This window comes from Struthio camelus, chromosome 5 (assembly GCF_040807025.1).
Source record: "Struthio camelus isolate bStrCam1 chromosome 5, bStrCam1.hap1, whole genome shotgun sequence".
NCBI lineage: Eukaryota > Metazoa > Chordata > Aves > Struthioniformes > Struthionidae > Struthio > Struthio camelus.
Genome location: NC_090946.1, coordinates 57,497,298 through 57,522,191, shown reverse-complemented (window position 1 = coordinate 57,522,191; position 24,894 = coordinate 57,497,298). Strand labels below are relative to the sequence as shown.

The 24,894-nt window shown below is 52.5% G+C and overlaps 1 protein-coding gene across 2 annotated transcripts; it reads left to right on the top strand.

The window, feature by feature from the left end:
* The first annotated feature begins 3,272 nt into the window (after positions 1-3,272).
* SYNDIG1L (synapse differentiation inducing 1 like) lies at positions 3,273-24,441 on the top strand. Of its 2 annotated transcripts, XM_009670892.2 has the most exons (4): positions 3,273-3,848; positions 16,870-17,315; positions 18,996-19,133; positions 22,053-24,441. In XM_009670892.2, the coding sequence occupies exons 2-4, from the start codon at positions 16,887-16,889 to the stop codon at positions 22,209-22,211; spliced, it is 726 nt and encodes a 241-aa protein (XP_009669187.1). In that variant the 5' UTR covers positions 3,273-3,848; positions 16,870-16,886; the 3' UTR covers positions 22,212-24,441. The 2 variants fall into 2 exon arrangements, with proteins under 2 accessions (XP_009669187.1, XP_068802661.1); XM_068946560.1 differs by lacking the exon at positions 18,996-19,133 and having other exon boundaries at positions 3,596-3,848; positions 22,053-24,062.
* The last annotated feature ends 453 nt before the right edge of the window (positions 24,442-24,894 follow it).

Genomic DNA, 24,894 nt, shown 5'->3' with positions numbered 1-24,894 from the left:
TCATTTAGCTGGTATAACAAGTCCAATGTGATAATACGTCAGCTAATGTTTAATGTAATGAGATCTCATTTGCTTCTGCTGGGTGGGCTCTTGCCAGTGATCTCCCTCGCTGCTTGCGACTGAGAGCAAGGGGCCGTGTAGATATCCATTTTTCTTTCATTCATCCCAGTGGATGCATAAATATGGCAGTAAGTTTCAGCAGAGCAGGAAACGCTGCACATTACTGCTGCACTTTCTTTGAATTCTGTCTCTGTTGCTTCTTTGGTTAGGGAGGTTTCTGACCAGCGGTTCTTCCTGGGCGCCCTCGAGGCGGTTCGCTTCAGACTGGCTCTTCCGAGGTCACGCAGCCCTTTCACACGGAGCTGCGCGAGGACCGTTCACGGCACACCCACGGACACTGCCCCTCTCGAACACGGACTGCATGGCTGCCAGTATGAAAGTGATCCCAAAACCACATTGCTTATGCTGTTTTTCACCATAAGCACAAGCATGTACATGCAATATGTGTATATGTACATGCATATATTTCTCCCAGAGCTGCCTGCAGTCAGTGACTTGGACTGCAGATGCTAATATGGCCTTATCATTGTTAAACCAGGAGAAACAGGGCTGCAGCTTTTCCCTGAAGTAATATCTGTAAAAGTTTGAGAGGGCTAATCTCCCACCCTGGCTGGGTAATTATAGCGCTTGCGTTTTAATCCAGCGATTGTGCGCGGCCCATGTGAAGGACAGAGCAGCCGCACTGCACTGACAAAAGCAGCTTGTGGGGATTTTGCAGGGGCGGCTGTGGCGGAGACGACGAGGCTGCGGCGACAGCGCTCTCTCTGATTAGCCGTCCTTTCTTCTGCCCTGCCGTTCCTTCTGGTGGGCATCTTGGCAGCTTCTGTCACATAAAGCCAGGGCAGCATCGAGGGCCTTAGCAAGCCATTTATCAGGATGCTTCATCCAGCTACTGATTTTATCCCTCAGGCTCCCCAGGGCACGGAGAGAAGGGGTTTGGAGCTCACATCTCACTTCCCAGCACCTCCATAGCCCCTCAGGCTCGGCTCCTCTAGGAAAGGCTTGTGCCAAATCTTCCCAGGCCTCCCCACGGGAGCCAAAGAGCTGGCTATGTACGATGAGACTTTGTCACTCCTGGCCCTCCTTGTTTGCTTTTAATTGGCACGGGCTGGCTGGACGTGGCTGCATGGGGTTTGAGAGCTGAGGCAAACAGCGGGACTGAGAAAGCGGGGGCCCTGCTGCGGGCTGTGCTCCAGCTGACCATGTGCCCACGGGGCATGAGCAGCTCCTGGGCAAGCGAGGAGGAGCCTCACTGCAACTCACACCAGGGAAAGCACTTGCCACCTGGGAAGCATTGCTCTCTGTTCCCAGCAATGCAGTGGTGAGTCCTGCTGCTTCCCCCTGCTTTCTCACGAGCCAGGGTAACAGTGTAGCCTGCTCCTATGTAGGAATCTGGGCCTGGACTCTTCTTGCAAAGACTCCCAAATCCTGGGGAGGTCACAGCTGGGGCACCCATGGGGATTTCAGCTGTGTAGGAGTAATAGGAGAGATAGAAAGGACCTTACAAGTCTTCTGCTCCATCTGCTGCCCCAAGGCAGGGTCTCCTCCACCAAGACCATTCCTGACAGATGCCTGTCTAACCTGGTTTCACAGACCTCTGATGACGGAGACTCCATAGGGCTATTTTCTTAGCAGCTCACCCAAACCTCCTTTGCTGCATCCCACACCCTCTCCCTCTTGCCCTGTTCCCCAGGATGTGAAGAAGGGCTATTCCTGTCTCAGGGTTTGCAGACCACGTAGGAGGCCCCCTCAAGCTACACTGGCCAGTGTCCAGCCAACGGGGGACACCTTTTCCCTAAGGAGTGTCTTTTCATTAGTAGTAACTCTGCTCTAGCTGGCAGCAATTCCCAGAAGACAATGTCCTGGCTTAGCCCACCAGCCTGTGTCTGAGGACGCAAATTTTGGGCTTGCATCCTTCCCAAACCTGCCTGGGGATGTGGACAGCCAGCTACATGGTTGACCCCCAGGGAGCTGAAGCTGGCCAGTTCAGGGTCTTAGTGACACATGCTACTGGTTCCTGCTGTGAAGACACAAAGCCCAGCGCTCAAGGACTTGTGGGGGCTGTGGTCCCGCTGCTAGCCACTGTGATCCGACCAGTCCCTTTCGTTTTGCAAAATGATCTCATTACTGTTACTGGAAAGACACGTGCATCTCTGGGAGCCTGAGCAGAGGGATGCTGCCCTGCCATCTCCTTTCCTGGCCAGAGCCCCGCACTATCTGGGAGCAGGACCATCAGATCTGCCTGCTGCTGCAAATAGCCCCTCATCTGTCAGGTCAGCACCTGGAAGAAGTCAGCTGGCACTGAAGATTATCTCAGACCTGCCGAAAAGCATATTGTACCGAGCAGCCCCAGCTTCACGGTTGCGAGGGCCCTGGTGGTAGCTGTGAGAGGTGGCCGCAGGGCAGGGCAGGCGTCTGCAGCTCTGAGAATGGGAGCGCCACGCTGGCTCAGACCTCATGTCTCTCCAGGGCAAGGTCTGCTCTTGCTGGAAGGGATGGGAACAGCCAGCTTTCAGCTGGTGCTCAAATAGTCCCCTACCTGTAGGACAGGGCTTCAGCCTTGCACGTTTTTGCTAGCACTGATCACAATGCTGGCTACTCTTGAGCATTTGGATGCAGCTTGGCACCTTGTTGGTGGCCAGGCTGTGGAGGCAAGGAGGGACACACCAGTGGGGATGGCAAGGAAGATGCCCAGGGACCCTGTGGGTACTGGGGAGGAGGCTGGGGGACAGGTGGAGGACGGGGTGGTGGGAGTGTTGGGGGCACCTCAGCAGAGGGGGCTACAAAGGGGTGAGTGAGGGCTTGATGGCACTTTGGGAGGACTGAGGAGTCATTTCTGCAGGTTCAAGCCCTACCACAGTATGCATGGCTCAGCGAGCCCCAGAGAGGTGGGGAGCAGCATGAGCTCCCCAGGCTTTACCTGGGCTCAGCAAGGGACACAGGAAGGCTGGGCTGCAGAGACCTCCGTGTCATCCCCCACTACGCTGGTGTGAATCCACATTAACTCCACAAACCAGACTGATACTCAAGCATGTGTGAGGTGAATCCTTATCCTGCCCGGGTCCTCATGGAGAAGGGCAGAAAAACACTCAGTGGAGCTAGAGAACAAGCCACCTGCCCCCAGGACGCAGCCCCCCAGCAGGGCTGCTTGACCCCTCAGCACAGGCTCCAGCAGTGAGAAATCCCTTTTATCTTTCTTCTTTAAGCTCTGCTTTCCAGCACTGGGTCTTTTCCTTGGTGGAGGCTCCCCCTAGGTGATGGGAGAGTGGGAAGGGCTGTGCCCTGGGAAACGCAGAAAACAGAAAAGGAGAGAAAGGACAAATCTTCTCGTTCGTTATCTAAATTAGCAGAAGAAATCATGTTGGGAAGATGCCATAAAAAAGCAATGGTTGCAATGCACAGCTCTCGTTAGAGAGTGTTTGGAGCTGATTATACCGTAGCCAGAGCGCGAGACCGAGCGAGCGAGTGAGCGAACGCAGGGTCTCTTGACACAAATGTGAAGTAAGGTTTTGCTGCAGCTAGAGGGCTTCACTGTGCACATCCCAGTACTGTGCCAGGGCTGCTGCACACCCCAGTGCTGTCTGGGGCTTCACCGCGCCGGTCCCCAGCGCCCCACCTGCAGCCGCGGCCCCGTCGGGGCCCGCGCAGAGCCGCAGGACGCCTGCCCGGGGCGAGGGCCGTGGCCATCCCGGGAGCGGAGCTGCTCCCGGCCAGGATGATGCCTGCTGCTGCACTACTTCTGCCACCTCCTCTCCAACTTCGCGGGTGAACCCTTCTTCAACACACAGGTAAGAGACCTCGTGAATGGCTCTTGGCCGGGTGTCCTTGCTCCGAGGCAGACGAGGGGTTTCCCTGGGGTGCGGGTGCTTCTCCCTGAGGTCCTCAGGCTGCTGCTGTGGGGCAGCAGGAGGTGCAGGAGGAAAGCTAGCCTGGCGCAAAGCTTCGATTTGCCCCGGAGGGGTCTGCCCCTCCTTCAGAAAATGTGGAGGGGTCTGTAAATCAAAAAAGGCTGGCAGCTGCAGAAACGAGGCACCAGCAACCAGTGCAAAATTATTGGATAATAGATTCTGGGATGGGAAAAATGTAAGGATTTTACCAAAAGTTTTTGAGGCCAGATAATTAGAGAAACTGCAAAGCTGCCTTGGACTGCTATGTAAATCTGAGGCAGCCCACCGGTCTCCCTCCCTGGCTACTCAGCCATCTGCTGAAGTTTGGGGGTTATTTTCCTTCCAGCTGAGGAGCTCTGGCAGCCCAAACCTACCACTGCCAGTCACCTCAGGCAGTGCATCCCTGGGATGCACCCGGCTGGCGGCAAGGGAAACGGTCCGGGGACCTCAGTCGAGAAGGCTATTAGCAGTGCAGGTAACTGTGCCAACAAAATGACTTGCTCGAATAGCACCTTCTACATGCATTCCTATAAATGCCCTTCCAGGCTGGTATCTGTGGGAAGAGCTGTAGGTTAAGGAGTTTCGAAGGGAAGTGCTTTCCATGCCTGACCAGCACCTGTTTATAATTCATGCTCCAAAGCTGCTGCAGGTTTCACAAAACCCATGCTGCTCTCCACAACCCACTTTACTGGGCTATTTGCTTAGCTTCCAAAAAATAAATTTCCTTTTCATGAGCCCAGGATCTGCCACCAGCAGCAACCGTTTTCCCAGGAGGACCCCAAGCGGAAGGTAGCATGCTGTGTACATAACAGGGATAACGGGCGGAATGGGTCGGAGGCTGCCCGCGTCGCACAGGGGAAAAAGCCTTGGTCTCCGGGGGATAATAGCTGGTTACTTTGTAGGCTGTCAGAGGAAGGAATTACTCAATCCAAAATGTAGTGACTGCATTTCTCCGGCAAAAGTTTCTTGTGTCATGAAAATGGCTGGCAGATCTAAAGCTTTGGGGAGCTGAATCTGCTTCACTTCAACTCCCCGAGCCACCATCAGAGGCAGGTAATAAACATGATTATTAAAGAATGAGTAATTTGCTGCAGCTCCAGCATGGTGAATTTGTACAGCAAATCCCTGCTTTCGTGTGGTACCGAACCCCTCCCTGCCCTCAGCCCAGCCTGCAGACGTCAGCACCGCTTGCGGAGAGGTGACCAAGCGCTCTCCGGAAACTTGGCCATTAAAATCCCCCTCTGCCACCCGCAGCTCTGCGGAGCAAGCCCCAAAGGGGCCATCCTGCCCAGCCTGGCAGCCTGCGTCGGAGCAGCCTGAGGACTGTAGGGAACACTTTTACTTGCGATAAAAAACAGCCTGTGCCCAGCAAGGCTTTACCTGGGTGCTGCCAGGCAGCACGCCCAGGCTGCATGACGTGGAGGGCAACAGGAGCCTGCACAGCCCCGGGGATGTCACCATGCAGGGGAGAGGGGCCTGTGCCGCGGCAGGGTGCTCGGTGCGCGCGGCGTGGGAATCGCCCCGTCACACGCGCGGCGTGGGAATTGCCCTGGTGCACACAGCACGGGAATTGCCCCGTTGCACGTGGGCGCTCCAGGCCCTCGTGGCTCCGCTGAGGGCCCGGCTCCCCCAGAGAGTGGCTGGTCAGGGTACCGTGGCCCTTCCCCGGTATCTCTCTTTCCTCTTCCCGACTTCGTGCCCCTCCTCCCATTAAACATCTGTGTTTGGAGTTGTTTGCCAGCTCTGCTGCAAGCATTTTCTCCAAATTAGGCAGATTTTTCTCTTTTCTGCCTATTTTCTGGAGCCCTGTAACTAAGCCTGGGACTGCCAGGCACCGCTCACAGTACAAGTCTTTCCTCACTGGTCTGACAGGGTAATTTTAGGCAAGACTTTGAACCAGTATTTCTCTATTTGTAGAATTAGTGGTGGGCAAATGATTAACTTTTCCAGCTGAGGTACCAAGCCACAGCATTAGGAGACCGGGGCGGGGGGAGGGGGAGTCTTGTATAGATCTCCTTGAATTTATCTTGCTGTTGCAGTTTGTCAGTAAACTGAAAAAGGCGGCAAAGCAGTCAAAACGCTTTGGGCAGCCTGGGAGGGAAGGCTCTGCTTACCTCCAGCACTTTCCAAGTGCATCACTTAAAACGGAGCTTCGTTTTTGAGCAGAACATTTCAGATGCCTTTTGAAAAATCAAAACCAGTCACAGAATTTGACCCCAAACCATATTTTTTGGAGGCTCAGCTATTCACATGACAAATCTCCTCCAGCGCTGTAACCCTGGGCTGAGGCACCCGGCCTGGCACTGTGCGCGTTGGCCAGGGCACGCTTGCAGCCAGCTCTGCAAGGCGACGTCTTGCTGTCGCCAGGCCCCTGAGGTCCCCAGGTCCTGTGGCAGTCTTGGCAGGGCAGCGCAGGCCAGCGTTGCCTTAGGCCCAGCAGACTCCGAGGGGAAACAAGCTTCCCGGTTTTACATGTGCACGGACAAGGGAAGCACCTGGATGGGGCACTCGGTCCAGGACTGGTTTGGAGTGACACCACTGGGCCTCCAGCTTGCCAGCGCTCAGGGAGCCCTGCAGAAAGACAAGGCTGCTAAGGCCGTTATCACAGCCACTCCTGAGCACTGCAGCTCTGCCTGCTTTTGCATCATCTGTGATGGTCATTAATTAGGCTGTGCTGGATCACTGGCCATGCTCACGCCAAGCAGCACCGCATCCTCCTCCCGCACCACGCAGCACCCGTCAACTTGCCACTTTCCTTGCTCCCAGTCCAGACGACTGAACTGGCCTCGAGCCCAGGAGCCTGATTTTCCATATCATCTCGTAGGGCATGTTACAACATCTGTCAGGATGGTCCCGAGGGGCTTCAAGCACCTGGACGTTTCATGGGAACAAGCAGCAGCCTGAAGCCAGTCTCAGGAAGGGCTGATCCAAATCCAGATGTGAGGCAGGAGGGGAAGAGAAATGGGCCAGAAAGGGATGGAAAGCAGTGATACAACAGGGCAAGAATAAGCTCAGATGGCTACTCAGCAAGGCATGGGCCTGTCTTGACAGAGCCATTGGAAAACCTATGTGTGACAGCAGTTTCCATCACCTCTTTCTGAACCATATGGAAAATAACCTTGCCATCATCCTGTGCATGTCTTTGCCCTGGCAGCAGTCAGCCTCCCCTGTCCCTGCAGACCGAGCAGGAGCAGTGGGAAGCCCTGGGGCACCTGCTGTAATTCCTTCCCACAGATTCTTGAAGACATAATAAACATCTTGTCTCCAATAGCTCCTACTGGTATCAAGTTTGCCTTCTTAAACACAGAGGGCAAATCTCTGTCTGATGATTCAGTTTCTTTGGCAATAACAAGTATTAAAGAGAGGCTCAACATTTGGTTTGGCTTGCACCTATTGACCTGGGTAATGATTTAACACCTTGAAGTTTGTCTCAGGCTGTGGATCTTGGCGAGAACGGGAATGGAGCGATCTGTTTATTCATTGGAACAGGAGATCAGCTTACTGCACCTGTGAAAAATGTAGGCTGTGTTTGGAAACTCGGAGTTTGGAAAAGAAAGCTAGAAATGTGTCATGTCCACAGTATAAGTTCATTTTTAAAGAGAGCAGATTATTGGCAAATGAATTAAACATCTGAACTGTACGGGAATGCTATGAATCCCCAGCACAACCAAGGCACAGTAAGCAAACCAGGGCATAGTAAGCAAAGTGGAAATAGCCCCGAGCTGAAAGAGGGCAGACGTACGATAAAATAAATAGGATGGTGGGAAAAGGAGGGTGACAGCATGCACTAGCCTTCAGGGTTGTTGTGAATCATCTGAGTATGTATATGTTTTAAACAGAGACAAATGAGCAGTCATTAATAACTGCTTTGCATAGCCAGCTTCAAGTGATAGAAGGCAGATTTGAAGAGACCTGAGGATGAAGTTGCATGCTTCAGCTAAGCTGATCTATCGGCAGAAAGGCCGGGGGGGGGGGGAGGGAGGGGGGAGAGCATCCCAGTGTCTGCCCAGCCCCTGCTGCCAACCATGTGCTGTGTCCCCTTTCCCTGCCTTGCACTGGCCCTGGTCAGAGCCAGCTCAGCTCACCCCACCGGGGAGAAAGTGGGGTCCTATTTGCCAGATCACTTCTGCGTCGAGTTACCGAGCTGACCCTGGGCGGGCCATGGAGGGTGAGCACTCAGGCGATGCAAAGCCCGGGCATGGCCAGGCTGGAGGGCACCTGGCCCCACAGGGGAGCAGCACGGCATGGGCCTGGCTATGCCGTACGCTATTGCTGCTCCCCCAAGGTGACACTCACCCCGCGCCGCGAGATGAGGCAGCCAGGCACGGTCCGTGGGGATGCAGCAGTTGGGAGGATGGGATGCAGGGCTCAGGGCAGCATCAGCCCAGTGGCAGCCATGAAAGGGCAGCGGCCTGAGGGACTTTGTGGGCAGGAGAAGGGCCTTGAAGAAGATATGGATTGGAGCAAAGGGCAGCTGGTCTGGGTGAAGTAGGGGGTTTGGGGAGAAGAGCTTGGAGCTGTCTCGGATACTCACTATGTTCAGTACAATGCTGGGTATAAATAGTGATGAAGAAAACCTGACAAGGAATTGAAGACTGTAACCATTAGCACAGGAAAACCAGCCATGAGTAAAATTACAATCTGCAAGCGCAAGCTTCTGTGCTTCTTCCAGCAGCAGCAAGAACGTCCTGGCGACAACCACGTCTTGGGTGAACTCTCTGAGGTGCTGTGAGGTGCTCCTGATGGCATGGGCTTGATGTCTGTGTGGGCACCCTGCACAGGGAGCCTGGTCGAGGTGAGGGACCGGTCTGCCTCTGTGCTGGAAGCAGCTGTGCTTCCCAGAGCCCAGGGGTCCAGTAAGGCTGGTTCCCGGCAGCTCCACACGCACGGACGTTTTTTAGTAGGCGTTCTGCATTGCGGGTAGGATGCTGTTTCCCTCTCTCCCATTGCCTCCTGAACTGCTGTTTCTCTCCTGGTGCTCTCCAGACAGCGTTGCATATAGCAGCCATGGGATTTCCTTAGGGCAGCTCTGAGCTGAACAAGGACAAGTTTGAAGCCTGGACCGCATTTCCCCAGGCCAATGATTTGGATTCTGCAGCAGATGCTGAATTTCCCTTTCCCGTGTCCCACATGTCCCAGCCTGGCATTTTGAGCCAAGATGAGCAGTCTGAACCCAGCAGTCCCCCAGGCTCCTCTTGTGGGCTGATGCCTCCAAGGGCTGGAGACAGAGCAACAGCCCCAGCAGCCTCCCCCCACTGAACTTGCTGCCCTGACCTTTGCTTCCTCCAAGCGGAAAAATACCAGATCCTGTTTGTTCTCCAAATAATAATAGGAAAAAGCCTCCAATGGCAGCAATCAGAGCAATCAAGCGTTTCTGATTGGCATGATGTGCTCTTTAAAGCCCCTCACTAGGGCTTGCTGCTCCAGGCCACTCCAGGGCCAGAGGCTGTTTGGGTGCAAATCCAGCAGAAGTGGTCTCTCAGGGCTATCTGCAGCTCTGTCCCTGCCCGTGTTGCGGGGAACTGTCTTGGCTCACTTACCTGACACAACTGTGCAGGCCTCAGCTTGGCTGAGGCCCTCCAAGCTAAACCGATCTTCTCAGTAGGGTCTGTCTTGGCTTTCTGCACCCTTCACTTTGACCCTTGCTTGGGGCTCTGCCCTGTCCCATTTGCCCTCTCCAGCAGGCTGCCCGCTCCATGCTGCTGACGCCAGCAGCCTTCACTGCCTCTTTGGCCACCTTGCTCTCATCCTGCACTTTGGTGGCCCCCATACCACATCCCGGCATCCCTGCCCTCTCCTTGCCACCTGCCCCATGGCAGAGCCAAGGGGAAACCCGCACCCAGGACAGTCTGTGGAAACTCTGGATACCCACTTTATTTATTTGTTTATGCCTCTCCAGCTAAAAAAAGTACACCGAGGGAGTCCAAACCTGGTAATTTTACACCTAGCAGCCCACACAGCCGTGTGTTCATATCACCACCACGCTCCTCCATCCCCATCATCCCTGCAGCCGAGGTGGTAAGCTCAGTCCTGGCCTCCTCGCATCCTGTCTCCCCTCGCGGGGGCCTGGAGGGGCTCCTCCTGGCAGGGCCGCCACCACTTGGACCGGGGCGGGACGCCACAGGAGCGCCCGGGAGCTCAGATGCTGGGTAAGTGTCGGCGGCGCAGCTCAGCCTCGGAGCCTGGCACCAGCCCCGTGTGCCCCTCAGCTGCTGGGCGCTGCTCCGCAGCCTGCCTCCCCTGGTGTCGGCGATGCGGTGCGGTGCGGTGCAGCGCAGCGGGTGGCCCATGCCACGCTTGTTGCTTGTCGGCAGCGCGCCGCCTCGAGTCTGCACGTCCCAGGCGCGAGGAAAGGTGCTTGCATGGCCGCCCCGCAGCGCCTGGGGAGCCGCAGCTGCAGAGAAAGGCAGGAGGCCACGCGGTGCACGTCGGGCCAGCCCGGCCAGGGGCGAGCAGGCGGGCGGACGAGCGAGTGCCATCCAGCCCCTCGGGACCAGGTGGTTGTGGCAACACGGGCAGGGAGATGCAGTGCAGCCTCCAAAGCGCAGCCCCTGCCGGGACACCCTGCAGGGCCCCACCGCTCCCCTGCACCCCTGATACCTGGCCGGCACTCAGTGCTCTTGCACCCACGTGTGACTTCGGGTACCCTGCTGTGGATTTTGCAAGGCAGAGACACCCTGTGCTGTGTAGAGTACCTGAGACATCTAGTGGCCACATCTCTCAATACCAGTGCTGTGTGGGTGCAGGTACTGTGCCCGGGGGCACCCGTAGGGACACGGTGGCTGCGAGCCAGGCTCCCAGCGAAACCCTGCGGGATATTCCTTGTGGGATTATCAGGTGTACAGCACAGGCAGGAAAGCAGGATCCAGCAGGACACGCTGGACTTGCCTGTTCCTCTGTGACCTCCACCCACCCCTGCATCATGAGGTTTGTAATATTATGAGGAAGGGGTTTGTTTGGGTTTTTTTAGTATTTTGGAAGGATGAGGTTAATGCTGCTCCCTTGGAGTTGGTGCTGCCCTGGTGCCCAAGGGCAGCATGTGTGGTCTGGTCTGTACTGGGGCTGGGAGGTCAGGAAGCAGGGCAGCCAGCATCTCCGCAGAGCCCGTGGCTTGGCTTCTCCAGAAGCTGTCCGGCTCGTTCCCTCCCAGAGCTGGGCAGGGATTTGCTGAGTCTCACCATTAGGAGCAATGCCTTAGCTCTCAGCACAGCTGGGTCGACACACTGCTTCAGAAAAATGTTTTTTTCAGGGAGACTAAAGACTCGATTTCTATCTGGAAATTGCCCAATTTGACTTGTGAACCTTGAAAAGCAGCCCATCGCATCCCAATTCTCAGACCAATTTAGTCTCTGTTGGAGCCAGGAGCCCTTTCCTGCAGTGCTGGCTCTACCTGTTAGGAGATCAGAACAAGCACTTTTCTCACTGCTTTCCAGCTCTGTTAAACAGGTTGCATCAAAGTTGTGAATTAGATGCTCTTCATCATGAACACTCTCAGCCATCCTCCCTCTAAGCCACGTCCATGGGCTTTGCGGCACCTTTCTCCTCCCATCCAAGCTCTCGCTGACTCCTTCTCCTACAGTAGCTCCCCAATCCCTTCCTTCTCCATCCCGGGGACTGGAGCCCAGCTACATGCCCGGCTCAGAAGTCACTTTGATTTCCCTCCCCTCTGTCTCTTGCTGGCCGCTTCCCTTCTGTACTGTGCCCCTTTGTTATTCTGGCGGCCACAGCTCCCTGGGTTGGTGCCCTATTGCCTTCCCCTCCAGCCCTCACCGAGAGCTCCCCTCGCACCATGCCACCCCTCTGCTTCATCACCTGCCAATCTCCTCCTCGCCTCATGCTCCTGGCAAGATAGCCTTTGCAGGGATGGGTGAAGGCTTTGTTAGTCTAATTGACACCCCTGGGAAAAACTGCCCTACAATCATCAGGCACATTGTCCTTGAGTTTGAGACAGAAGCAGCAACTTGGAAACCAAATACTGGAGATGGATGGGCTTGCGTGCTCACAAGAGCACGTCTGTTTTCTGCAGCGATGTCTGTTGGTCTAATAGAAGCTCTTTGGTCTCACCTTGAGCTTTACCTAAGCCTTAGGTGATCACGGCTCTGAAAATCATGGCTTGTTACTAGCACTGACCCTGTTATGCTATTCCTATGGCTGAGATGGCCCAGTCTGCCCCTCTAATTACATGGTCTATGACCCTTCACAGCCCTTCTTTAATCCCTGTTATTCCCTTCTTCCAAACGCCGACTTACCTTCTGGTATTCTTTGCCTTTGCTTTTCTCCAGCCTTGCCAGCTGGTTTTCTCTCAGGCAGAATTGCAAGCGTGGATGGCCAAAGGCAGAGATGTTGCTTCCTTGGGTTTCTGGCAGGCCTTGGGCCTCTATCCGGAAGACCCAAAGCAACTCTTGAGAGCTTTTGAGAGGGGCTGGGCTCTGTGAAGGGTGCTGGCCATGGAGATTTCTCCAGCACAGCAAGTTCTGCACTCCCACTCAACCTGGATGGGGCCCATCTCTGTCCTGGGGCTACTGGCAGCTGAGCCCATCCACAACACTGCTTCTCATAAGCCAGCTGCGGAACAGCTGTGCATGCTGTCCCCTGCTCTCCACCCCAGCGAGAGCTGGTGCTGCATTGGGGCCCTGCTTCCTGAGTGTGCCAGCATCCCTGTGTGCTGGCCCAAAGGGAAAAGCCTTTGGCCAGGATGGGCTAACCTTCTCACCTGGGAGTCTGGGGACATGCAATACACCCACAACCTGCTAATGAGCCCAGGAAGCAATAGAGAGTGTTTGTTTGACAGGGCAATTAAATGATAGCTGATTCCTGGAAAAGCTACTTAACTTATCCTTACCTGGACTTATCATAGCCAGCATCTGTGCTGAGGGTCCCACTGAGGGCTGGCCATTCCTGCCAGCAACCCACAGACCTTCTATGTGAGGAGGGAAAACACTCCAGGCTCATCCTGCAGGGAGCTGGACCAGGCCAGTGGGGAAGCAGTGTGGAGCTGGGGTACGTGAAGCACAGAGCTGAATTTGGTACATCTCTATTTTCATGCCTTAATTTGGTTCCTTTTATCCAGCACTTGCTTTGAGAGATGCAGAGTAAATACGTAGTTCTGCTTTTCCGATTCTGCTAGGGAAGAGTGCCACTAGTGCGGAGAGCATGGGAGAGCCCTTGTCTTATGGGGTGTTTACGGGAACGGCTGCCCACAGGGAAGAGACAGTTTATTGTGGAGCCAGCATCCGCTAGTCTCTGTGATATAGCTCAGCCTGACTGCAGTAACAGTCCAGCTCAGTCAGTGCATAGAAACTGCCTCCTCCCAGGTGTGCCCTCCCTCTGGGCTCAAGTTGTGTGTGTACATTTGTATGTGTGCATCTTCCCTACACACCTAATAGCATCTCACTGCTATTACCTGCTGCCAGTATTACACAGACTAGCACCATGGGGCTAGTGGTTATGCATGCTATCCAATCACGCTTATAATGAGGATGGAGAGTGTCTGCTCTTAGCCAACTTTGTCTTTTACAGCTTCCTTGCTTTCATCTGCCTGCTTCATTCCTCTTCCCCCAAGCCTGATAATAAAGTCCCAGTTAAATTCACTGTAGAATCCAGATAAATCAAATCTGGTTTGGAGATGACTGCGGGATCGTCTGGGCTCCGCCTTTCTCTGCATCTGTGCATGTGTGTGGTGTGTCTTGCTTTCCCTGCAATCCCACTCTAATATAATCTCTAGTATTTTTATGGCCCTTGTCCCCACAGGGCTCTGCGCAAGGCACAGTCCTGGCCTGCAAGCACTGTTCAGTGCGTGCAAGCGCAGGTGCTTGTGTGCACGCACGCTGTCAGCATGCAAAGCAGTGATGGTGGTGACTAAGGAGTGGGAAGTGTTTCTAACCCCTCAGGCACTGGATCTCTACATCAGCTATCAGAGAGGTGCCGGAGGGAGGTGTTTCAGCCCTGGCTGCTCTGCGGCATGGCTGAGCACGCCGCGAAGGCCTGCTGCGACGCGGGCCCTCGGCCTCACCTCCCAGGGACAGCCCCACACAGGTGCCGGGACCGGGTGCTACGACTGCGCTTCGTGGTCACTTTGTGTACCTATGAGACCTGCAGCGAGAGCTCGCTTTTTGATTTTGGTCCTTGTCCCTTCAGCCATGTTATCCTGATGCTTCAGCAATGTTTCCCACTGTTTCTTTCATAACCCTCACTGTCACTTTTTTGAGGTGCATTCACCCTGGGACGTTTGCTACCCGCAACCCCTCTCTCCTCTTGCCGCTCGGCCCAGGCAGGCTAGCCTTCACCCATCGGTCTATCCCGGCAGTCTGTCTGCTAGCATCCTTCAAGTTGTGCTGCAAGGTGCCCAAAGTCAGCGGCGCCCAAGCCCGGTGGTAGCAGAGCTGTATAGGGGCGCTCTTCCCCCCTAGTCAATGATTCTGAATGGCTTTTTTGCTGTGATTTTGCTTTGGGGCTCTCTTCTGCCAGGGGGTGCGCGGTGCCCCTCACAGCCACTCCTGCTGCCCCATCTCCCCTGCATCAGCCTGTGTGTTTTTCAAAGCCCTCTCCCCACATACTCACTGCCTCCTTCCAAGCTGCCTTTCCGGTTTTTAATTCCTCATTTCCCTTCTTTCACCCACCCATCTTCTGAGTGTTTCCCCATTATGGCTGTGAAGATACGTCTTTTCTGTGCAGTTTTCTCCCTCCCCCAAATCGGTAACTGAAGACCTGAAGCAAGACAAGCAGCAACCTTCATACATGCAGTATCCACTAACCAGCAGCCCACAGCCTGCCTGCTGGCATTTTCAGCACATTTGGATCCTGCTCCTTCAGATAGTTCCCAGCAGGTTCAGCGGCAACTTCCCATCCCTCCCAACTGGAAGTCACTGCCAGAAACATTTCTTGACACAAGGCGTGAATGTCTTACTAAAATCATCGGCCGCCTTTTACTAGAGCTCAGCTTCGTGATGTCCTTCTGCTCATGGTTGGACCATTACTTTCAAAAGATACTCAGTGACTATTCTTTCCTTATTGATTTATTAAAAATAAAAATATTTTATTAGAAATGTAATTTGCGCGTCAAGGAAAGCCAGGAAAAGGTTTGTGCTTTCCTTTCCTGAAAACTGAGATCAAGATTTGTGCTCCAGACAGGCTTCTCTAGGTCTGTGTAGGGGAAAAAAAAACTCTGTGAAACAAATATTCATTTCCCTTAAATATTTTGAAAATCCTTAGCAGCCATCTGCCATACAACCCATTATCTGTTTTTATTAGTAAGATGAGAGACTGAAGAAAGCAGACGATGGTTTTGGGGAGGGAGATATGGAGGGTATTCACTGAAATAGGCAGAGTTTTAGTAACACAGGAGTTTTTTTGAATGGTTTCCTTTTCCTGAGCAGCTTTCAAAAATGTGACAGCTGCTGCCAGAAAAAGCCCATTGACAGGGACATTTAAAGCCGTATACTGCACTAAAACCTGTGCAGAGTGGAAAAATCTGGCCAAAGGGACAGGATCACTTGGGAGGTAACTGGGCTTTTCACTCTCTAGAGTCTTTACCTCAAACTTCTTTATTTACATTTTCTTCCCGAGGATAGACTTAAACCCAAGGTGATATGCTGTCTATCGGAAAGACTGGTATGCCACAGGGAACCTTGTGCCAGGTGGAAGCGTGTCTCTGCTATACAACATACTGCAGAGGAAGCAATTACTGAGGTCTCCAAGGAGGAGAGTAACATTTGGGGTTGCAAGGTAATAAAGTGGCACACTTCAGGAGCTGGGAGCATGCTAGGGAGCTGCTGTAAAACACAGCGCTCAGGTACTGAAGAGTGCAAAGTAATTGTTTCTCTCTTCTGGGGAATTCTGATATTTCACTATACATCTTTGTGCCAAGGGGGGTTGGAGACCCAAAGCAGCAAACACTCCTCAGAAGGAGAGGGGTTGAAATAGTTCATCTCAGAAATTTCCACGGGAAAAGCAGCAGTGTTATTGCAAACACAATGTTTCAGCAATCTGAAATGGAGGAAAGAAATAGGGAGGTGAAATTTCTTGAGGAAGAAATCAGTGTTGACAAAACTGTCTTTGTGTATGGGGATCCCCTTTGGACCCAGATTTATCAGAAGCTGATGGCCCAGTGCTAGGGCTAGGTGGCTGTTAGTACCCAGGGGTTGAGCTGATCTAAGTAAAGGTCTGATGTGATGTTTGTTTACTTAAATTGCCACCGTTTCAATGTAGACCAAGCCCCGTGGGGTCTCCCGTTTAACCCGCGCATCCCTCTGTTCTCTGTGTGGTTAGCTGGGTGGCCAGTACTCCCCAAGCTGGCACCCAAGCCAAAACACTACCCAAAACGCCCTCACCACAGCCTTCTGTCTTTCTCGATTTCTGGTTACCCTCTGAGCCTCAACTCAGTCTTTGAAATGCCTAGAAAACATCCTGCATATGTGAAAGCCATTAGCTGAATGTATAATGTCTGGAGGGCTGTAATTCATTGTGTGAGCTTCCACTTTGGGAAGTCAGGAAGGCTTCTCAAGTAGATGCTGGCGTCTTATCTGCTTCTGTGCTGTCTGTTATCCTTCGTAGCAGCACAAATTATGAACCAGCATAAAAGATGTAGTAGGTTTCTTCCTATCAGACTGCACGTGGCTTCTCAAGATGCATTATAGATACAGCAAATCCTCATCTTAATCCAGTCTGAATCAGATCATCTTGTTGCATGGCTGCATCCTTATCTTACTACCAGCTGGGGAGAGATGAAGAGATGCTCAGTTTGCTGAGAAAGCCTTAGAGCCATGGAAGGGGAGGAGGGATCTAGTTTTCTCTAGCGTTGCCAAATCCTACTGTTCCGATTAGCTTCATCTTGACATCACCTCCACGTGGGCAATAGGCTTTTCTTCTTCCTTGCCTCATTGAAATAACAGCCTCCTTGTTCCCGCTCTCTCTGCCTGCTCAGGACCACCCTCTGTCAGGATGGAGAGCGTGCGTGAGCTCCAGAACCCCCTCTTGGCCAAGACCAACGGGCACCTTCATGGCGGCTATTCTTACCACCAGCATCACAGCCAGGACTACCCCAGCCATCGCTGCCAGGGGAAACTGTACTCCTACATCTTCCAGAACACTGGCGGTGCCAGGACTCACCAGCTGCTGGATGCCAGTTCCCTGCAGCTGGCAGTTGAAGCCTTGTATGGCCCTAATTTCATCCTTGTGAAGGATGAGACCACTCTCAAGGCCAAGGACAGCAAGACAGAAAGCTGTGAGACCACTTTCACGGAAAGCAAAGAGGCCCCATCCGAAGGTCCCGATGGGTGCGACACACAAGGGTCATGCCTGGTAGAGAGTGACATCCGCATCCAAACTGTGTCCTATGAGGTGGAGGAGGAGGAACTCCAGGAGTATGAGGTGAGCTCTGCAAGGGTGGAATAGTGCCAAATCCTCCTCTGATAATTGTGGCCATCAGGCCAAATTCTTGGTCATTTTTTCTGTGTTCTTCACCCTTTGCTTCCCTTCTCTCCTCTCATTTTCCATAGCTTCCCTCCTAGACCCTCTTCTGCCTTGTCAATCTTCCTCTGTGCACCCAATACTTCTTCTTTCTCCTTACAATTTCTACTCCCCCCTCCTCACCACAGACCTCAGAAGCTTCCCTGATGGCAGCTTGGTTGCATCTTCCCTGGGAGAGAACGGGAGATGTGGCAGTCTGTGCAAGACCCTAAGGATAATGCAGAGTGTTTGACAAGGGCATCTTGTGGCTTCTGTGATACTAGAATTAATGGGAAGTAGCAACCATGTTGAACAACAGTAAAATTTACAAGCTGATGCCTGCAATCATGAGAAAGCTTAATATATAAAGACAGGATGAATCTTACAAAGGAAGAGTAAGAGCTGGCAAAGCAGCTTTACACTGTTTGCCTCTCCACAATTTGCATGGTGGTGCAGAGGCTGGGAACACCCCCCAGGACCCTGAAGTCAGCGTGGGCCCCCAGAGCCTGCTGGAGTTGACATCTGATGACCTGGTACAGCTCCGCTGGTTTAGATGCTGGCGATATGGCTTTTTCAGACTGTAACATGGTTTTCCTCACTTCCGTGTGCCTTTCCCACAGAGGCATATCATTTCCAGGCTGGTCTGCTGGACAAGGGTGCCCACATGCAGGCAAAACTACTGCAGCCATTCTGAGAGGTGCTATTGCTAAGACAACAGGGCAAATCAGCACTGTGATGGAGGCTCCAACTGAAGTGCTTTCCCTCCCTTTCTAAATTAGTTTAGCAAGACATTGACCTACTAGTCCCTAATGGGGATAAGGGACTATTTAAGTTTGCTTAAGCTGACAAATAGCCAGTTCCAGCAAAGCTCAAGATATTTCAGTTTAAGAAAACCTCCCAGGGAAATCCCAGACCCCCACCAAGCGAGCTCGGCATTTACTCTTGCAGGGAGCTGAGAATCCATTCCATTTTTGAATTTGTTGAGCTACATATTTTCTTATCAAGCCAGGCTGAAGATGATAAAATATTTTTGAAACTCATTCCTTAAATTTGCAGATAGTAAGCATAAGAAATTGTGATGGGGCTAGGAGAGAGCAGGAGCTGCGAGAAGAGAGGCTGTGAAATAGCCTGCAGGGAAGCAGGGAGGCAAGGAGCCTGTAGGTATGAGGAGATAGGCAAGCTCAGCCCTGCCAGGATAGGGAGCAGTTTGCGTCAAGGGCTTGGAGCAGACTCCTTCTACATCCCCACATGCTGGTCTGTCTATGAAGGCCCTGTGGCTGAGGCTAGACAACAGCCCACGCTTCCTCCACATCCCACAGCTGAGGAAGCCCATCCTCTCTTGTGGCTGATGACAAGATCTGTCCAGGGCAGGCTGGAGCCAGGCAGGGAGGAGGAGGAGGGTATGATGGAGCCGCAACTTATGCAAGGTCACTGGGACGCTGACAGGATGGCAGGACTAACTCAGCTGCAGGGAGGCTCACGGATGTGTCGGTGTGGCAGGGAGGCCCATGAGCGATGAAGGACATTTGCATAAGCTGCCTGGTGTTCCCGGAGAAGGCAGCCCCGAGCCTCGCACTGGCCCTGAATTCATCTATTTTGCAGAGTGATTCCTCCAGCGACAGTGAAAGCGAGGACCATTTCCTGATGCTTCCACCCCGGGACCACCTGGGCCTGGCCCTTTTCTCCATGCTGTGCTGCTTCTGGCCCCTGGGCATCGCTGCCTTCTACTTCTCCCAAGGGGTAAGAGATCCCGTGGGCTGGCTCCTGTGCTTGGCCGCGTGCACTCAGCTACACTGAGGCACTGGAGCAAGTGCCCTGCAAGCCACAGAAACCGCTCAGAGGGCGACAGGCACCTTTCTGGCCTCTGAAGCTCCCCTGTGCATCATGCCCAGATCGCCAAGGGCTGAGGCACAGGGTGCCTCGTGCTCCTACACCGCTCCACAACCACTGCGGGGAGAGCAGAGGCTTTGCTCTTCAGCAGATATATATATGGGATAGCAGAGGTCAGGTTTTTCCCTTGGGTCCTTCAGGTGTTACTTAGGGACCTGGAGCTTTCCTTTGCCCCTTGCCCAGGTTCACACCCTTCAGCCAGGCTCAGGAAGGCAGCGATTCACTATTAACCTCCCATTCCCCAGTAAGCACCGTGTGGAGGTCCTACGCCATGGTCTGGGCCATGCTGAGCCAGCTCATGCACCGGGGAGTCAGGCTGCCAAGACTGGGTGCAACTGGGAGTCTGGTCTCTGCATCTCACTACAGGTGCATCACTACATTTGTTTCTGATGCTGGTTCGTTAAACTCTGTGAGCCAAAACCAAACTGCTTAAAGCTGGAAAGGAGGGTCTCTCGTCTGATTGAAACTGCTCTGGGAATCCCAGGACACCCTAGGTTGCAGACCCACACCGGGTGGCCAATTCCCATTGCCTTCCCCATGTGTAAACTGGCAGTAATGTTGCTGACATCACCAGTGGGAAAGTAGCAGAGACTGGAGAGGGCTGTGGGCCTTGGGCTGCACCAGCTTGGAGGAGCTGCTGCGTTCATAAGGACTTAACCCAGAATCTGGTCTCAGTTACATTGATGTTAATCCAGAATAATTCATGCCAGGAAATTGAGTCTAGGTTTGTACAGATGTTGCTGTACCAAGAATAGATGGGTGGAGGGTTTTAAAAAGTTAAATTAAGAGGATGGAAACAGAAATGGAAAAGTATGTTTATAATGAGTACCTAGCACAGAGATAGTGAGAGAAAGGGAGGCTTTAACCAGCTAGGACCCTTTGAGAGGTGGCTTATCTCACATCTTTGCACATAGTGGAGGCAAATATGGTGACTGCTCCATGTGATGATGTACATCATCCAATTTAAATTTAGCAATTAGTTCCATTTGCTAAAATTACCACGTCTTTTCGTTTTGGGGCAAGGACCATCTCTTTATTCTGCGTTTGTGCACAATGGGTGTCCTGATCTCCATACAGCAACTCTAATACAAATAGTAGATAATACTAAGAGTAGCCTTGAACATGCCCTAAACACTCAAGAATGGTGCCCAACCCAAGGAGCTAACATTCATATTCATCTTTATCACCGATTGCATTAGTCTATTCTATGTCAGATAGGTTCCAATTGGAAACTAGACGCAGATAAAGTCAAGAATCAGTATAGCCAGACCAACAGGCCAAGTTTTATGGGGTCCTCTCTCTGAGACAAGGCAGTACCAAAGGCTTTAGCAGCAAGAATAACTTTCCAGTATTGCAATATTCAAATCCAGGCTGATCCCTGAAAGACTGTGATCCTACCTAAAGTTCCTGCAGATCCGCTGCAGGTATTCTTATAAAGGAACCCCCACAGCCCATGGTAGTAATTTCTGCAGATTTGTTCTTTATGTGTGAAAATATGCATAAATATGTCATTAAATGGCCTCATATTCCTTCATTTCAGAAGGGATGGCACCCAGTCCCCTTCGCGGTGCCACTCATAAGGCATATTCATATCTAGTCCGTAACACAGAGACAACACCCAGGTGCACCAACCATTTATCTTGACTTGCAAAAGTCCAGCAGCCTCTCATGGCTCTGGCTGAGCTCCCAGACGTCTGGAGTTTGCAGACAAATGGCCGAAGCCTCTGGTCAACTTTGAGACAAAATCTGCAGGCAGAAAAAGAGGAGATGCAGGGAAACGTGTGGGTATGATGTGGCACCCCTGTGCTGAGCCTTCCTGGACCTCCCCTTGCTGTCTATCCCACCATGCTTCCCTGTCTCTCATAGCCTTCGTGGAACGAAGTGGCCGAGAGACACAGACTGATTCAGTTGTGTGCTGAAAAATCGTATAAGGCATGGCTCCAAGATATATTCAGTGCTCTTCCTGAGATCTTTTTAAATATAGAGACCCCAGCAAAAACAAGGAGCATCAGCAGACTTCCCAGTTAGCCCGCTCAAAGCATCAAAGTCTATTAGTAAAGTGCTGCAATGTAACAAGATTAGGATTCAGTTTGTAATAATTTAGGTATCAAAAAATGCAGCAGTTAGCTTAGGGTCCTTCTCAGGTCAGTACAGAGAGGGACAGCTGCAGAGGGCATTTTGGGCCACTTATCTAAGACCCCTCCCTTTGGATAGGATGAATAGCCCTCTGGAAGGGTCTGTCTGCTTCTCATGAGAGAGCCTGTTTGGACACCTGAATGCCTCACTTCCAGCTACTGCAATTGAACAAGACAAGTTCCAGCACTCATCTCTGCACAGACACGCCTTCTGTGCATGCCCTTATGCAACTATATAGCACACAGGCAAAAAGGCCAAATTGGTGCAGTCACGAGCAATGAACATTTCCAAAAATCCACCTGAAAGCAAAGCAAAGACAGCTTCCTCTGCAAATACCCATATTCACTCCCTAAAAATCACAGCAACCATCTCTCTCCATATGGTACAGTTTAAGGCTGTAAGACCTCGGAGCATGTTCCTGTCATTGAAAGAAACCATCCAAATATAATTCCTCTCCCCTTTAGGCACGACATTCAAAGGGCACAAAAGTGCCCTGCGGGCACAAAATCCAGCTGACAGTGCTGTTCCCCCACTTTGAACCAGCCACCTGCCTCTTTGCAGAGTTTGTGTGCCCGATCACTGCCAGACCCAAACTGTGTGATGAGATCCTTACCCGTTGCCTTCTCTTTGCAGACCAGTAAGGCTGTCTCCAAAGGAGATTTCCACCTGGCCAGTTCAGCCTCACGACGAGCTCTCTTCCTCGCTGCGCTCTCCATAACCATCGGTACAGGAGTGTACGTCGGGGTCGTTGTAGCACTGATTGCTTATCTCTCCAAAGGGGGCCATGTATAGCTGCCACCTACACATTGACACCATCCCCAGCAGCCAGCCCTCCTGGGATCGAGCACAGGACGCCAGTACTCTCAAGGGCTACTTGCACAGGAGGATCCAGGCTTGGATGCCCTGCACAGGCTCTTTCTCCTTTCAGACAAACAGTAGACCGACCCCTGTTCTCCCTAACGTTGTGGGATGATGCCAACTGCCAGCAGGAAATTCAGCACTGACCTGGGTGCTGGGACCAGGAAGAGCATGTTTCCCTTGTGAAAGAGGTGCAAGAGTGATGCTCCATGCTGCTGCTGGCCTGGTGCCATGACTCCCATGCCCACCAGGGCATCGGTTTCCCTTCCCAGGCCTGCAGCAGACAGATCCACTGCTTATTCCCTAGGCTTCACCCATGAAGGAGGCATGTGGGGAGGAGAGGGGATATGGCACTGGGGAATCATCACTCTTTCTTCTGGGAAATCAGGGTCATGGTGTGGTTTCAGGACCTCTATGATGAGGACAACATTCTCATCTGAGTGTCATGGGGAGGTACCAGCTGCAACAAAGCAGGAGGGCACAGCATGGACATGATGGCATGCTCTAGGGTACCCTCAGCATCCCCTCTGCAGAGACACTCCAGATCTAAGCTAGCTGGGGGCTGGCCCTGCCACTAGACTGGCCTCTTGCCCCTTCCAGATGAGAAACAAGAAGAAACACGGTCTGGTGGTTGTGCACAGTCACTTGAGTTGTTGAAGCTTGTTAAAGGGAAAGGCATCAAGGTTTTCTCAAGTGATAATAATGACAATCATGGTAATTGCAACTCGGAGCATCACTAAGGTTGGCATCCCACAGTGCTCAGCCCTTCAAAAGACTTGTAGTGGGAATTTTTGCCCAAGAAGTGACCTAGGAGGGGCAGGGGAGGGAGGCTGGGAGGGAAGCAGAGGGACTCCTGCGCAGACCTCCCAGATTTTGCTGCAGGACAGGGCTTCACTGCGCCCAGCTTCACTGGGCTTCACTGCCCAGCTCTCCCAAGTGTTGCCTCTTGCCTACAGGTTTGAGAAACATGAGCCCAGTCACTACCCCTGCCAGGGAATCCCTCAGGAGAAAAAGGTGTCTGCTGCCACATCTCCTCCTTTCCCAGAAGCCTGAAGGAGGCCGCTCTCAGCGCTAGGTCAGTAGCTTGCGCACAGAGGAGGATGGAAAGGAAAGGCTCATGTAACATGGGGGTGGGAGTGCTGTTTGCGAGGGGACAAAATCCAGAGAGGGGGAAGGCTTGGAGGGAGCACAACAAGACACAGGGGTGAACCCCAGGACACACCTCTTTCCACACCATGGAGAAGGGTACGTCCATCCATCCAAAGGCCTCTGCTGATAAGGAAACACCACATGCACATGCTTACATTTTACTTTTGCTTCTTTGTGTATTGTCAGCAACACGTCAAGTGCTTCAGAGGTGGATATGAGGGCAATGACTCTGCCCCAAAGAGCTTACTTTAAAAGGCCCTGCCCAGCGTCATCCTCCCTCTCACTACGTCACCCTTGTCCCCGTATCCCACCTTATAATCCCTCACCATGGCCATTCCTTCCCTTGCCTCTTCCTTTTTCCCGTGGACAGTGGGCTGTAGGCAGACCCTGGACCTCCCCTCACCCTCTTCCTGGGGTTTCTGTGCACACTGTAGCCAGCTCTGTAAGAGGCGCAGCATGCTCCTCAAGCTGTGTATCATTCAAATGTACATTTCATCCTGAAGAAGCATGTTAATGTCTGCAATTTCTGTTGTATTTGAGCCATAAAAGAGAGAAGCACATCAGAGACCTGTTCAGAAGCTATTCTGAAGGTTCCCATTATGTTTTATAACACAGAAGAGCTAATAAAAGAGAAGGAAAAAAAAGAGTATGTTTATAATAACATGGAGCTGGATAGCAAGGAGGTGAGCTTTGCACGCTGCTCCAGGAGTGCTGAAAACACTTAAAGCTGAAGATGTTCATGCAGTTCCCTAAGGAAGTTATAATCCAGCTGGTGTCTGGGCAACTCAGAGGGAGATGTACAGCAATGTAGATCACAGCAAGAGGCTAACACTGGGAACAGCATGGTAATGTAGGCCTCTTGCCGTGTGTGGATGGACAAGAATTATGCAGAGCAAGAGACAGGAGTATCATTTACATTCAGTCTGCTCTGTGTATAGTAGAAGCATAAAATAAAATGTGCTTAAAAGGGATGGAAAAATATGAACACCAGGAATGAATAAACAGGCCTTGCTTATGATGGTGGAGCAAATAGAGGCTGAGCTCACAAGGAAGGACCAGGGGGTCCAGAAGACAGAAGGTTGCTTAGAGAGGAGAGACTAGGGGCAACCTCATCCAACAACCAAGGGATAGTTTTCATTCCCTTTTCCTCCACATAGTCAGCCTTCCTGGTTTGTTTGTCCCTGAAAATAAGCGAGCAGGACAGGAAAAACAGAGAGCGGGCAAAGAGCTGCTCTAAGGACTGCAGCAGGCTTATCATACAGGGAGCATGGTGGGGTTCAAAAGGGAAGAGTTTTATCCTAAATCTGAATTTCTTACGCTGCACAAACTAAAAGCAGAGGGATTGTCATGCTTTGAGCCATAAACCACCCCCAGGGCCATAAGCAAACCTCACCTACAGCAATGCCCAGGTGCCCAGGCACAGTGGGGGCACCCACTGGAGGACAGGGCCCCGGGCAGCCAGGAGCCA

Coding starts and splice junctions, on each gene's coding strand:
- SYNDIG1L (XM_009670892.2), top strand. CDS start 16,887: ATGGAGAGCGTGCGTGAGCTCCAGAACCCCCTCTTGGCCAAGACCAAC. Junction 17,316..18,995: donor AGGAACTCCAGGAGTATGAG/GTGAGCTCTGCA, acceptor TCTATTTTGCAG/AGTGATTCCTCCAGCGACAG. Junction 19,134..22,052: donor CCTTCTACTTCTCCCAAGGG/GTAAGAGATCCC, acceptor TTCTCTTTGCAG/ACCAGTAAGGCTGTCTCCAA.